The sequence below is a fragment of the Bos indicus genome, chromosome 1 (assembly GCF_029378745.1).
Source record: "Bos indicus isolate NIAB-ARS_2022 breed Sahiwal x Tharparkar chromosome 1, NIAB-ARS_B.indTharparkar_mat_pri_1.0, whole genome shotgun sequence".
Lineage (NCBI taxonomy): Eukaryota > Metazoa > Chordata > Mammalia > Artiodactyla > Bovidae > Bos > Bos indicus.
Genome location: NC_091760.1, coordinates 126,661,008 through 126,675,849, shown reverse-complemented (window position 1 = coordinate 126,675,849; position 14,842 = coordinate 126,661,008). Strand labels below are relative to the sequence as shown.

The 14,842-nt window shown below is 37.1% G+C and overlaps 1 protein-coding gene across 6 annotated transcripts in view; it reads left to right on the top strand.

The window, feature by feature from the left end:
* TRPC1 (transient receptor potential cation channel subfamily C member 1) overlaps positions 1-14,842 on the top strand; it is a 63,041-nt gene that overhangs the window by 14,143 nt on the left and 34,056 nt on the right. For 3 of the 6 annotated variants that reach the window (XM_019966426.2, XM_070793631.1, XM_070793653.1), the window contains 2 exons: positions 4,519-4,620; positions 8,437-8,639. In XM_019966426.2, the coding sequence (XP_019821985.2) occupies positions 4,519-4,620; positions 8,437-8,639 (305 nt within the window). The remainder of the gene's footprint in view (positions 1-4,518; positions 4,621-8,436; positions 8,640-14,842) is intronic. The other 3 variants (XM_070793646.1, XM_070793623.1, XM_070793657.1) reach the window with 1 other exon arrangement.

Below are 14,842 nucleotides of genomic sequence, written 5' to 3'. Positions count from 1 at the left end.
GTGTCTTTGTGGAAATGAATAAGTAAAACATGAGTTCTGTACAAAAGTATGTTAAAATGAATTGAACAATGAATTTTAAATCAATTAATAGAAAAGTATATTTCCTACGTGCTGAGTGGTAATGATAATTGATCCTTGTATATTGCTTAGGGGTTATAAAGTGCTCTCATGTATTTTATCTTGTGTCATACTAGTGACTCTCAACTGGACAATTTTGTCCCTCAGGGACATTTGGCAATATCTGGGAACATTTTGGTTTTGCAGTTAAGGGGTGGGTTTGTACCTGGCCTCTGGTGGGTAGAAGGTAGCGATGCTATTAATGATCCTATGGTGAACAGGACAGCCCCCACAACAAAGATTGATCTGGTCCAAAATGTCAGTAGTGCCACTATTGAGAAGCCCTGTTTTATTCTTAAACTTTAGTGGTTTACCATAAGTGTTTTGGAAACATAGGAAAGAGATCACTGTGGATTGGCACTATCAAGAAAGCTTTCATGGAAGTGTCAATTGAGCTCAAGCCTTGAGATATTAATAATTGCAAATATAGTCACTTCTTAATCCCTACAAAAGCCCTATGAGTTAGGTACTACTATTATCCCTGTTTTATAGAGGAGGAAACCGAGGTACAGAAAGCTTCAGTAACATGCCCAAACTTATTCCATAAATGCCAGATCTGGAATTTGAACTCAGGTTCTGACTGCCAGAGTCCATGCTTTTACACTATTACTTAAAACAACTGTAAAAAATATGTATTTAATAGATAGGAGGGGAACAGGATATAGAGAAGGATATAAACAAAGATAAGTACAATATGTGTTCTTGAGACAGTGACTTGACTTAGGCTTTTTGAACAAGATATTTGGGTTGGATGGTAGTGGAAATATCTGGAAAAATAACTAAAAACTGATGAAAAGGGCCTGAATGCCGGTCTAAGGAATTTGGGTTTTATGTGATAAATAATGGGATCATTACAAGATTTTTGAGAAAGGATGTGATGTATACAGTGGTATTTTAGGAAAACTAATCTAGTGGCTGTGTATAGATTAAAAAAACAGGAAATGGGGAAGGCTATAAACAGCTTGGGTGAGCAGTTTTTATAGTAATCCAGATAAGAAGAGGTTAAAGTCTGAACCGGAATAGTGGCTATGAGAATAGGGGAAAAATAATGGCAAATGTAAGAGATATTGTGAAGGAAGAATTGATAGAACTTAGTGAGTATTTAACTTTGGAAGGGAGGATTGAGAAAGAGTCCAAGATGATCTGAAAATCATAAACATGGGTTACTGGGAGAATGATGAAAGGAAAACAGGAAGTTACAAAGCTAGGTCAAACTTGAGGCAGAGAACTGTGAATTCTGGTTTTAGCCTTGTTTATTTTGGGGCTATCAGGAAGTTTTCAATGGAAAGCTTACATCTCTAGGGAGAGGTTGGGCTGGAGAAATACAGCAGTCATGGGCATGAGGATGATCCGACACCGTGAGAATGGATGAAATCACAGAGAAGAGCAAACAACTAGAGCTGATTCCCTGATGCTCTCAGGGAGCATCTACATTAATAAACGTCTTTAGAAGGAGAGGATTTCATTAAAGGAGTTAGGATCATGGACCGTTGTGAAAAAACAAAAAAACAGTTTTCTTAGTTGGTTAAAAATCAGGAAAATGATAGGAAAGGCCATTGGATTTTGAATCTCTGGCATCAGTAGAATTAGAGAAAATGACACGCATGAGTTTTAGAAGTCTGGCAGAATGAGAGAAAGAAAACTTGAGTGGTAAGAGAAAGATGGGCTTCCCAGGTGGCTTAGTGGTAAAGAATCTGCCTGCAATGCAGAAGACTCAGGTTCGATTCCTGGGTCAGGAAGATCCCCTGGAGAAGGGAATGGTAACCCACTCCATTCTTGCCTGGGAAATTCCATGGACAGAGGAGCTGGCAGGCTGCAGTCCATTGGGTCGCAAAGAGCTAAACAATGACAACTTCTCCCACCAAATAAGCTGCTTGATAGCAGGGACCTTGTCTTGCTCAAGAGAGAGGATGAAGTCAAGTCAGCAAAGAGTGAGGAAGTATTTCATGTTTTGGGAGGTAGGGGCTAGGATTTGGTATTTCTGCGAATGAAGGACCAGGGTCCTGTGGAAGACAAGAGCAGTAAATAGAATACCAAGGTGGAAATTTTATTGTTGGTAAGGAAATAGATAATTTATGAGAATCTGAGCTTAGAGGAAAGAGTATGGGAATTGTTGACAAAGTCTGAGATGAGAAGGGAGTAACTCCATTAATACATAATAAATATGTACTAAGCAGATTTAATAAAGAATAGTCAAATATCTGTAAGAAATTGGGAAACAAAACTTATGAGGACATTTTGTGTACATATAGATATTTTAAAAATAATTTTTCCCCTTCAGAACTACCTTTTTATATATCAAGTAACAGCATTTGTATAGAACATGTCAATGGCAACTCGTTATTTACTTGACTTTTTTTATGTAAATAAGTATTTCTCTACCTGAAGCTTATCCTTTTAAGCTTTGAAAGATTTAACATGAATCTTTCTTTATTCTTTACTAAATAGTGTATCTGAATATAATTTAACTTTAGCATCATAAGTGGGACTCATCAAGAGTATAATCATTTTATTTGCTTCTTGTAGTCTGAAATTATTGATATGTTTTTGCTTACATCAAATGGTTTCAGACTGCTTTGAATTGATAGTGGTTTTGGTATGCTGATATTTTATCTTCTCAGTGATCAACTTTTAGCAATTTTTTGTCCTTCCTCCCTTCTTTGTTGATTTTAATCTAGCTGTTCTCTTATTCAATAAAGACTGGAAGGGTACTTGGGAAAGCCAGATATCTGTAATTTATAGACAACTCTTAAGTCAGTGTGGTTGAGGCAGGTCCTTCTAAGGAATAATGCCCATAAAGTTAGTTTGTGACAGCTCAGTATGGTTTGGGAAGAAATGTACAGCTGAATTCACGATGATGTTTCAGATGATTGGTATTGCTTGGTGTTTGGACTTTGAGAGCAGTGGCATTACTATAGTTAGCTAGCTTTATAGGTTAAAATTAAAAATCATAAGTGAACTGTTTCGTAGAAATGAACACATGGTTCTTTTTGTTTGTTTCACTTGACCAAGTACCAAACTGAAGTTAGAAATGTATGCAAAGCAGAATAATAATAGTGCTAGATTTTAAAGAATAGGCTACAGCTCAGTGAAACCTTAAAGTTTTAAGGGATAAAATAATGAATTAAATTTCCCGTGATGGTGAGGAGTTTTTCCTATGGGAATACACAGGCAGTTCCTAATGGTTGAATGTGGCCCCATCCGATTCCTTGGGGTGCTTAGTCCTATTCTTAGACATCCAGATAAAGTCTGCCATTTTTAGTCCTATTTTTAACATCTAGATAAAGTGGATGAAAGCTTTATTCTTTTCAGCTACAAAGATTAAAGATCTGATACAGTTTCACTTTTATGGGAGATAATGTTGATTTAAATAGTTATTAAAGATTATAATAGTTTAAAAATGTATATACTGAAAATAATCAGTGTTTTCTTAGATTAAATTGTTACTTATCCCCGCTTTTTGTTTCTGCCTTTATGGTTTTCCTTAAGCCAAACAAAATGAAACCGAAAACCTGATCTCAGTTGCTAAGTACCATAATAGGACTGAAGGTTTTGTTACACTGAGAAGCTGAAAAGTCTCCATTTACTCCGCTTGTATTTACTTTTTTCCTCCTATCAGAGTTGGAGTTTCAAAATGAGCTATAGTTTGGGAGTCAAACTGTAAAGTCACTTCTCTTTGTCTCTGAGGACATTGATTCCTCAGAGAAAATTCTTTGTGATTTTTACTTGGTAAAATTGCTAATATTGGGAATTTCCTGGCTGTCCATTCGTTAAGACTCAGAGCTTTCACTGCCGTGGCCTGGGTTCAATCCCTCGTCAGGGTACTAAGAAAGCACAAGCAGTGCAGCAAGGCCAAAAAAGGAAAAAGATTGCTAATATTAATGTCATGATTTACACAATTTCAGTCAGCCATATGTGCTTTAAAGACGAGAACAGCAGCTCCTCCTGCTTTTATTTTCCATTGTCCCCTAACTTCATGGTTGTATTGATTATATCCTTTGCTTGTAGTAATTTTTCTTGGCAATTTCTTTTATAGATTTGGAATGTTAGGATTCTTTTGATCCAGTGTTCAAGAGTAAATAAACATCTTGGAAAAAATAACATATCAACTTTAAATACTACCTATATCAGCCCTGTGTCATTAATAAACCCCACTATCAAGCATTCATTATTTGATCAGCTCAAGCAGTGAAACCAGAATAAAAATGTGTGTGTTGTGGTACACAGAAGTATGGCTAAGGCAAGCAAATGTTCTGTTTGGATAGTCTAAATTTTTAAAAATTCAGTATTACTGTATATAATACAGTTTAAATTTAAAAAAAATAGTTTTCTTTATGAATTAGTAAAAATAGTTTACCTTTTTCCCTCCATTTTCATTTTTAACTTTTTTTTTTTTTAAAGTCCGCAGATGCACTTTTGGTGGCAATCGACTCTGAAGTAGTGGGAGCTGTTGATATACTACTTAATCATCGACCAAAACGATCATCAAGACCAACTATAGTAGTTAGTACTCTTAAATATTTATTAATTTGAATTTTTAAACCAAAATAGATCTGCCCCATTGCCATTTTTTCTTCCCCTCCAATTTACTTCGTTTTATAGAAATAGATTTTTTTTTTACTCTGTAAAAATATTACTTTAAGTAGACATTTGCAAGAATAACTAATATTGCTCTCAGGAAACCTTAAAATTCGTGATATTTCTAGAATTTTGTTGATGCAATCCAGTATTTTTAGTTTGGAACATTCTACAGGCTAAGTTGAAAATATAGATCAGTTTCCAGTTGGATTTAAGATTTAAATATAAACAATGAAACCATAAAACTGGAAGAAAATGTAGGTGAATATTTAACTGTTTGAGAGGGAAGGACTTTGAACAAAAATCACAGTAGCACAGCCTTTGGTTGTATAGAAGTTAAACTTCTGAAATCAAGACCTCAGGAAAAATTAAGCAGATGGGTAACTTTCAAAAGATATTTTTAGCATATATCTCAAATTCATAATCTTAATATTGGATGAATTGATGAAAAACTTAAAAATCAGTAAAAGATGTGGAAAAATCTCAAAGTGCAAAATGATAATCTTACTAATAATTAAATATGAAATGCAAATGTTTGCTTATCAGATAGCAAAGATTGTTTAAAAAGTACTAACCATTGATAGCAAAGGAGTAGTATAGTCTCATACACCACTGGAAGGGAAGGTAGTTTGAAAAGTGGTTTGGCAGGAAGTATCAGTAACAAGAAATATGTTCATATTCTTTAAACTATCACTTCCTCCTCTAGGAATTTGTCAAGGAAATGGTCAGAAATGTAGACAAAAATGTTACTTGTAATCTTATTTGTAGCAATGAAAAAACCATGTGACATAATTTAAACATCCCAAAATAGATTTGAATATAAATAACTACCTGTATATTAAAATAGTATTTTTAAAGGAATAATTAGGAACACCTAACATTCTAACATTGGGACAGAATGGTAAAAAATGAGAATAGTAAACTGTATATATAGTATTATCTGAGGTTAAAAATATGCATAGAAAAGGAATTCTATGGAAATATAGCAAAATGTTACCTAACAGCAGTCATCACATTACCAAATTAAGGATATTGTTTTCTTTATTGCTTTTGTGATAAAGAAGATAGTCACTAATGCAATAAATTCTACTGTAAAAATGAGATATTTTCTGTGTATGTATCAAAATGTAACAGTTATAACATTTATTATTGGTGAGGATATAGTGAAATAATCAGTAAAAATAATTTCTGGGAGTGTTGTAAACTGGCTATAATCAGAAGAAAAATATTGTTTAAGAAAGAATTATAAATTCATTGCAAATGATCTGCCATTCTCTGAGAAAGATGAGAAGCTCCCCTAAATTGAATACTTTATATTAACTGAAATAATTTTCCCTCATTTAAACTATGACAAAATTTGTGTAAGCATAATTTTCTCCCAAGGATAGTTCCAGCTAATTTTAAGTGGTAGCAAGCAACCAACAGTGTAGAGAAAAAAGAGCTAATAGTATAGTTCCTGTTCAAAAGATCAGAAATGTCTAGAATCCTATTCAATTTTCTGTCACCTGTCCTCCAGTTATAGTATATTTTGGTATCCCTACCTGTTCAACCTCCTAACCTCTTAACCCATTTACTCCCTTGAGGAGGTTGAGTGTAGAGTTCCAGGATATTGGAGCAACTGATTGATATTATTTCATCACCATTACCACTGCCAGTCGAATCTTGAGTTATAAGGCCAGGCAGTCCTCACCTACTCAGTAAGAGAACACTTTTTCAGTGTCTCTAACAAAAAAGGCTATCCAGCCTTTGCTTTGAATACTTCTAGTGACAGCAAGATCACTTTTTAACAGGTTGATTACCTCTAGACAGGCAATGTCAAGTATTTTTATATACTTTTTAAATTTGTCATCTCAGTGAATTCATTCTATATTCTTGGCTTATCAAAATTGTCTTTTGATAAATTTTGACTTTCAAATGCAGGTTTCTTTTTTACAGTATGTAGATTATATTTTGTGCAATGAAATTAGGGATTTTAATCATCTGTTTTTCACATAGTTAAGTATGTTTCATGGGAAAAATAAGGACCATTTTTTTCGTAAGAGATTAAATATGACTTCCTCCTCTTTATAACTTCTTCTTTTGTAATTAGGGGAAATGGAGTAAATTTTTATAGATTTCTCTGTAATTTTTAAATAAATTCATTAATTTGAAGACCCCAATAAATAGAAGGGAAGTATATAAACAAACTATTCATAAAAGGAAAAAAATAAGAATGTCAGAAAATAATAAAATTTACCAGTAATCAAAAGTAAATTAATATTCGTGATAGTTTTTTCGCTCATAAATTGGGAATGATCATGCCCAGTGCTGGTGAGTAAATCTTAGAGTGTGGGTACATTCCTGTGTTATTAGTAATATAAACTATTAAAAGGTCTTGATAATACGTATCAAAGCTTCAAAATTGTTCATGGCCTTTAGACCTATAATTCCATTTCAAGGGTTCTATGTTAATGAGATAATCCTAAAGTTTGAAAAAGCTGTATTCATAAAGATGTTTGTGATAGTATTATTTATAGTAGCAAAATAAAATACCTTGAACGTAAAATCTATGAACTTCCTTAAATTGCATGCAAAATTCTGTACAAAAGGTTTTTTTTCCAGAAGAGTCTTTGTTATAGCTTCCTTGAAGTTGCCCTTAAAAGCAGGTGTGGTGGCAAAAGGATTAAAAACAAATACTGTAGAAACTGGGTATTTTTATTTCGGCTTTTGTATATTTTTCAGGTTTTTTATAATGTGTGTACTATTGCAATGTTAGTAAAAATTACAAAAATTAACTGTGAACTTGATGAGCTTATACTATGGAATCAAACAGCTCACAGGAAAATAGCTGTGAAAAAGTGATAAGTATTAGAAAGAATATACAATAGTCATAATATAGTCAACCTTATTTACTTTACCTGGCTCTTTATTTACTGATGTTTCTTTCCTCATGTTATGCAGTCACCAGGCATGAGCCCATGTAGTGAAAGGAGCTCGGGCTCCAGAGGACCAGACACCTGGGTTCTATCTGCACTTTGCCACTCTGTTGTATAGCTCGGGCACATTCACTTCTCTGAGCCTCAGTTTCTTCATGGAGATTATAATGCTTAATTTTGCAGGCTATTGTGGGGATTAAATGAGATAATAAATACAAACTGCCTAGTGGTTCCAGGAGCTGTGATTGTTAGTGTTTTTGTGCATTTGTAACAGGAAGTATAAGTGGTGTTTGAAAATATGTAGAGAATTATACAAAATGAAGAGTGCCTCCTATTTTCTTATTCTTTACAAGTAACTTCATTGCTATCAATGTGGCAAGGTTTTGTCGTAGAGGTGGATTTAAACATTTTTTTCTCATGCCTTTATACTTTGCCTATTTTTAACACTTCTGTTTTTCCATTATATTCTCTCTCTAAAATTCTTGTTCTTTATCCTTGTCATGCATGTTGCCATAATCTTGTGAAAATGAAACGCTTTTTCCTAAAGTATTTCTCCAGATATCCACACTTCTTCTTTGTTAGGAAAACAAAACTCTGGCTATATGAATATTTCCTAGTGAAGATTTTGTCTGTCATGATTATACTGCATTTACTAACTAAAGTTGTTTTGAAGTTTCAAAAAAGATTTAATCCTAGTAAAATGTGATTATATTTCTCAAAATAATTTTTATATTCTTTGTGTCTTTTGTTCATTACATTTTTTAGATAAATGCTTTTTTGATGTCACAAGTAAGAACTTTTGGATGTTTATATAAATATTTTTCAGAAACTAATGGAGAGAATTCAGAATCCTGAGTATTCAACAACTATGGATGTTGCACCTGTCATTTTAGCTGCTCATCGTAACAACTATGAGATTCTTACAATGCTGTTAAAACAGGATGTATCTCTACCTAAGCCCCATGCAGTTGGCTGTGAATGTACATTGTGTTCTGCAAAAAACAAAAAGGACAGCCTCCGACATTCCAGGTCAGAAAATTAAGATTTAAATTAAGATGTGTGATGCAGTAAGGTATATGTCAATATAGTTTTTATCGTTGTTCTGTTTAGACTTTTAAGAAATCTGGTATTGCAGTGAATAATGAAAGCTAAACTTCTAGCTCCTTTGCTTAATACAATGAATTCTGTATTTTAAAGAAATGTTTACTAAATGATGAATAAGCAGGAAAACTTTTCAGATTATGAATAAGGTTTATCTCATAATTCTGCTGGTCAGAGATAGGGTCACTATTTGCTTTTTAGAAGTAGGGTTTATTAATCTAAAAGAATTTGCAAGTAGTGGAAGGGATGAAGATAACTACTTCTTATCTTATTTATAAGTAAATAAATACTGTTACCTATCTAAATATTCAGCCTGTTATGCCTCTTTGTCCCCTCTCACACAATATTTAAGTCTTTTTCTCTTCCCATTCTCCCCAGTCAAAAGTATTAACAACTGAGGGGTGAATGAACTCAAGAAAGTATCTCTTCCTGGACAGGTTGAGCAAGATCACACATGTGCATGTGGTATAACGTGTGTGGTTTTGGGCTAGACTTGAAAATCTCATTTTCAGCATAGCCTTTATGTATATATTATCTTTACAGTGGTCAGATGTAGTTAACATAGTGTCAGATAAAGCATTTACTACAGAAAATATGGTTGGAAGTCCCATGTCATCTGTTGTCACTGTTTTCTAGTTAAGTCTTCTTGTACAGTATGTGTGAAATTAGCTTTAAAGCTGTGCGCCATCTACCTTACCTCATTCCTCTCCTTAAGAACAGATCTTTGGTGGATCAACAGATAGTCACAAATCCATAAATTGGAAAAGTCTACTGGGAATCGATTTAATGTTTACTTGCAGAGATTGTACTGAAAATTTTTTCTATTTCCAAGTCTATTTTCCAATGAGATCTATGTTTCTCTTTGATAAGATCTGGTTGGTAGTTATGGCAATTTTAAAAACCATTTTAAAAATAATTTTATTTATTTGTTTTTGACTGTGCTGGGTCCTCGTTGCTGCGCGTGGATTTTCTCTTAGTTGTGGGGAGCAGGGGCTACTCTCTAGTGCACAGGCTTCTCACTGTGGTGGCTTCTCTCATGGAGCATGGGCTCTAGGGCAGTCAGGCTCCAGGAGTTTCGGCATGTGGGTGCAGTAGTTACTACTCACAGGTTCGCAGGTTCTAGAGCAACAGGCTCAGTAGTTGTGGTACACAGGCTTAGTTGCTCCATGGCATATAGATCTTCTTGGATCAGGGAATTAACCCCGTCCCTTGCATGGGCAGGCAGATCCGTTGCCACTGAGCCACCAGGGAAGCCCAGCTATGGCAATTTATCTAACTTTTTAGTTTTAAAATGACTCAGATCAGATCAGATCAGATCAGTCGCTCAGTCGTGTCCGACTCTTTGCAACCCCATGAATCGCAGCACCCCAGGCCTCCCTGTCCATCACCAACTCCTGGAGTTCACTGAGACTCAACGTCCATCAAGTCAGTGATGCCATCCAGCCATCTCATCCTCTGTCGTCCCTTTCTCCTCTTGTCCCCAGTCCCTCCCAGCATCAGAGTCTTTTCCAATGAGTCAACTCTTCGCATGAGGTGGCCAAAGTACTGGAGTTTCAGCTTTAGCATCATTCCTCCCAAAGAAATCCCAGGGCTGATCTCCTTCAGAATGAACTGGTTGGATCTCCTTGCAGTCCAAGGGACTCTGAAGAGTCTTCTCCAACACCACAGTTCAAAAGCATCAATTCTTCGGCGCTCAGCCTTCTTCACAGTCCAACTCTCACATCCATACATGACTACAGGAAAAACCATAGCCTTGACTAGACGAACCTTTGTTGGCAAAGGAATGTCTCTGCTTTTGAATGTGCTGTCTAGGTTGGTCATAACTTTCCTTCCAAGGATTAAGCGTCTTTTAATTTCATGGCTTCAGTCACCATCTGCAGTGATTTTGGAGCCCAGAAAAATAAAGTCTAACACTGTTTCCAGTGTTTCCCCATCTATTTCCCATGAAGTGATGGGACCGGATGCCATGATCTTCTGTTTTCTGAATGTTGAGCTTTAAGCCAACTTTTTCACTTTCCACTTTCACTTTCATCAAGAGGCTTTTTAGTTCCTCTTCACTTTCTGCCATAAGGGTGGTGTCATCTGCATATCTGAGGTTATTGATATTTCTCCCGGCAATCTTGATTCCAGCTTGTGTTTCTTCCAGTCCAGCGTTTCTCATGATGTACTCCGCATATAAGTTAAATAAACAGGGTGACAATATACAGCCTTGACGAAGTCCTTTTCCTATTTGGAACCAGTCTGTTGTTCCATGTCCAGTTCTAACTGTTGCTTCCTGACCTGCAAAGAGATTTCTCAAGAGGCAGGTCAGGTGGTCTGGTATTCCCATCTCTTTCAGAATTTTCCACAGTTTATTGTGATCCACACAAAGGCTTTGGCATAGTCAATAAAGCAGAAATAGATGCTTTTCTGGAACTCTCTTGCTTTTTCCATGATCCAGCGGATGTTGACAATTTGATCTCTGGTTCCTCTGCCTTTTCTAAAACCAGCTTCAACATCAGGAAGTTCACGGTTCACATATTGCTGAAGCCTGGCTTGGAGAATTTTGAGCATTACTTTACTAGCGTGTGAGATGAGTGCAATTGTGCGGTAGTTTGAGCATTCTTTGGCATTACCTTTCTTTGGGATTGGAATGAAAACTGACCTTTTCCAGTCCTGTGGCCACTGCTGAGTTTTCCACATTTGCTGGCATATTGAGTGCAGCACTTTCACAGCATCATCTTCCAGGATTTGAAATAGCTCAACAGGAATTCTATCACCTGCACTAGCTTTGTTCGTAGTGATGCTTTCTAAGGCCCACTTGACTTCACATTCCAGGATGTCTGGCTCTAGGTGAGTGATCACACCATCGTGATTATCTGGGTTGTGAAGATCTTTTTTGTACAGTTCTTCTGTGTATTCTTGCCATCTCTTCTTAATATCTTCTGCTTCTGTTAGGTCCATACCATTTCTGTCCTTTATCGAGCCCATCTTTGCATGAAATGTTCCTTTGGTATCTCTGATTTTCTTGAAGAGATCCCTAGTCTTTCCCATTCTGTTGTTTTCCTCTATTTCTTTGCATTGATCGCTGAAGAAGGCTTTCTTATCTCTTCTTGCTATTCTTTGGAACTCTGCATTCAGACGTTTATATCTTTCCTTTTCTCCTTTGCGTTTCACTTCTCTTCTTTTCACAGCTATTTGTAAGGCCTCCCCAGACAGCCATTTTGCTTTTTTGCATTTCTTTTCTATGGGGATGGTCTTGATCCCTGTCTGCTGTACAATGTCACGAACCTCATTCCATAGTTCATCAGGCACTCTATCAGATCTAGGCCCTTAAATCTATTTCTCACTTCCACTGTATAATCATAAGGGATTTGATTTAGGTCATACCTGAATGGTCGAGTGGTTTTCCCTACTTTCTTCAATTTAAGTCTGAATTTGGCAATAAGGAGTTCATGGTCTGAGCCACAGTCAGCTCCTGGTCTTGTTTTTGCTGACTGTATAGAGCTTCTCCATCTTTGGCTGCAAAGAATATAATCAGTCTCATTTCGGTGTTGACCATCTGGTGATGTCCATGTATAGAGTCTTCTCTTGTGTTGTTGGAAGAAGGTATTTGTTATGACCAGTGCATTTTCTTGGCAAAACTCTATTCGTCTTTGCCCTGCTTCATTCCGTATTCCAAGGCCAAAATTGCCTGTTACTCCAGGTGTTTCTTGACTTCCTACTTTTGCATTCCAGTCCCCTATAATGAAAAGGGCATCTTTTTTGGGTGTTAGTTCTAAAAGGTCTTGTAGGTCTTCATAGAACCATTCAACTTCAGCTTCTTCAGCATTACTGGTTGGGGCATAGACTTGGATTACTGTGATATTAAATGGTTTGCCTTGGAAACGAACAGAGACCATTCTGTCGTTTTTGAGATTGCATCCAGGTACTGCATTTTGGACTCTTTTGTTGACCATGATGGCTACTCCATTTCTTCTGAGGGATTCCTGCCTGCAGTAGTAGATATAATGGTCATCTGAGTTAAATTCACCCATTCCAGTCCATTTCAGTTCGCTGATTCCTAGAATGTCGACATTCACTCTTGCCATCTCTTGTTTGACCACTTCCAGTTTGCCTTGATTCATGGACCTGACATTCCAGGTTCCTATGCAATATTGCTCTTTACAGCATCGGACCTTGCTTCTCTCACCAGTCACATCCACAGCTGGGTATTCTTTTTGCTTTGGCTCCATCCCTTCATTCTTTCTGGAGTTATTTCTCCACTCTTCTCCAGTAGCATATTGGGCACCTACTGACCTGGGGAGTTTCTCTTTCAGTATCCCATCATTTTGCTTTTTCATACTGTTCATGGGGTTCTCAAGGCAAGAATACTGAAGTGGTTTGCCATTCCCTTCTCCAGTGGACCACATTCTGTCAGATCACTCCACCATGACCCACCCATCTTGGGTGGCCCCACGGGCATGGCTTAGTTTCATTGAGTTAGACAAGGCTGTGGTCCTAGTGTGATTAGATTGACTAGTTTTCTGTGAGTATGGTTTCAGTGTGTTTGCCTTCTGAACACCTACCGTCTTGTAACACCTACTGTCTTACTTGGGTTTCTCTTACCTTGGGCGTGGGGTATCTCTTCACGGCTGCTCCAGCAAAGCGCAGCCATTGCTCCTTACCTTGGATGAGGGGTTATCTCCTCACTGCCGCCCTTCCTGACCTTCAACGTGGGATAGCTCCTCTAGGCCCTCCTGCGCCCACGCAGCCACAACTCCTTGGATGTGGGGTTGGTCCTCCTGGCCAGCGCCCCTGGCGGTTACTAGTCTATGAGAAATTCCCTGGCAATCCAGTGGTTAGGACACCACGCTTCCACTGCCAAAGGCAAAGGTTCAATCCCTGGTGAGGGGACTAAGTATTAAAATCCTTTATTAATGTTAAATATAAATTATTTTCCAATAGTATGCTTACATGTGTAATAAGCATTTGGAGATAGGGTTTGATGCTGGAGAGAACACAATGCTGTTTTGATTTGAGATGTGAAAAAAGCTTGCTCTGAAAGCTTTTAGAGGAGTGTGGCTTGAGCTCAGTGTTTAAGTATGAATAAAAATTAAAAGGTAAAAGGCATTTTACATAGTACATGAATGTGGTTTATTTAGGGAACTGCAAGTGGTTTGGTATATTTGTTGAAGGCTTTGAGAGAGTTTGTTATTAATGTTTGAGAAAACAGTTACAGCAAATGTCAAAAGAGCTCTGACTAAAGTCATTTTCAGGAATTGCTAAGCAGAGCTGCAGGAGAAAAGAAAGCTAACCAAAAAAGAGATGGATAAAGGTTTCAGGGAAGTTGAAGAGCCAGTATACTAGCAATAAGGAAGAGAGGCAGTCTGTGTTTGTGAGATACTGGTTTTTAAATTTCAGAGCAGTGCTAGGTGAAACAGTCTTTCCATTTGTAACAACATGGTTAGACCTTGAGAGCTTTATGCTAAGTGAAACAAGTCAGATGGAGAAGGACAAATACTGTATGTTTTCACTCTTTTGTGGAATATAAAGCACAAAAACACCTATGGTTTAGTTGGGGAATGCATTCAAAGTTGCAGCCATTTCTTAAGAGTTCCTTGTCTTTTTCTTTTTATCAGACTTCCTGATGCTCTGCATACATGCCTAATTTTTTAGTCAGCTAGGAATTTGTGGAGACTTTGTATATCTTTTCTCATTTCCAAGGTCTCCCTATTAAATTTCCATTTGGTCCACTGTTTCCCTCACCTCACCCTGCAAACTTGGTCTTGTAAAAAACTGCAGGTTTTCCTTGGTCATCCGTATTAAGTCCAATCCTTTCAGCCAGCAGAGCTGTAGGTTTTTACCTCCCAACAAATGGATTTATACCCCGTTAGCACAGAGAAGGCAATGGCACCCCACTCCAGTACTCTTGCCTGAAAAATCCCATGGATGGAGGAGCATGGTAGGCTGCAGTCCATGGGGTCGCTAAAAGTTGGACACAACTGAGCGACTTCACTTTCACTTTTCACTTGCATGCTTTGGAGAAGGAAGTGGCAACCCACTCCAGTGTTCTTTTCTGGAGAATCCCAGGGACGGGGGAACCTGGTGGACTGCCGTCTATGGGGTCGCACAGAGTCGGAAACGACTGAAGTAACTTAGCAGCAGCAGCA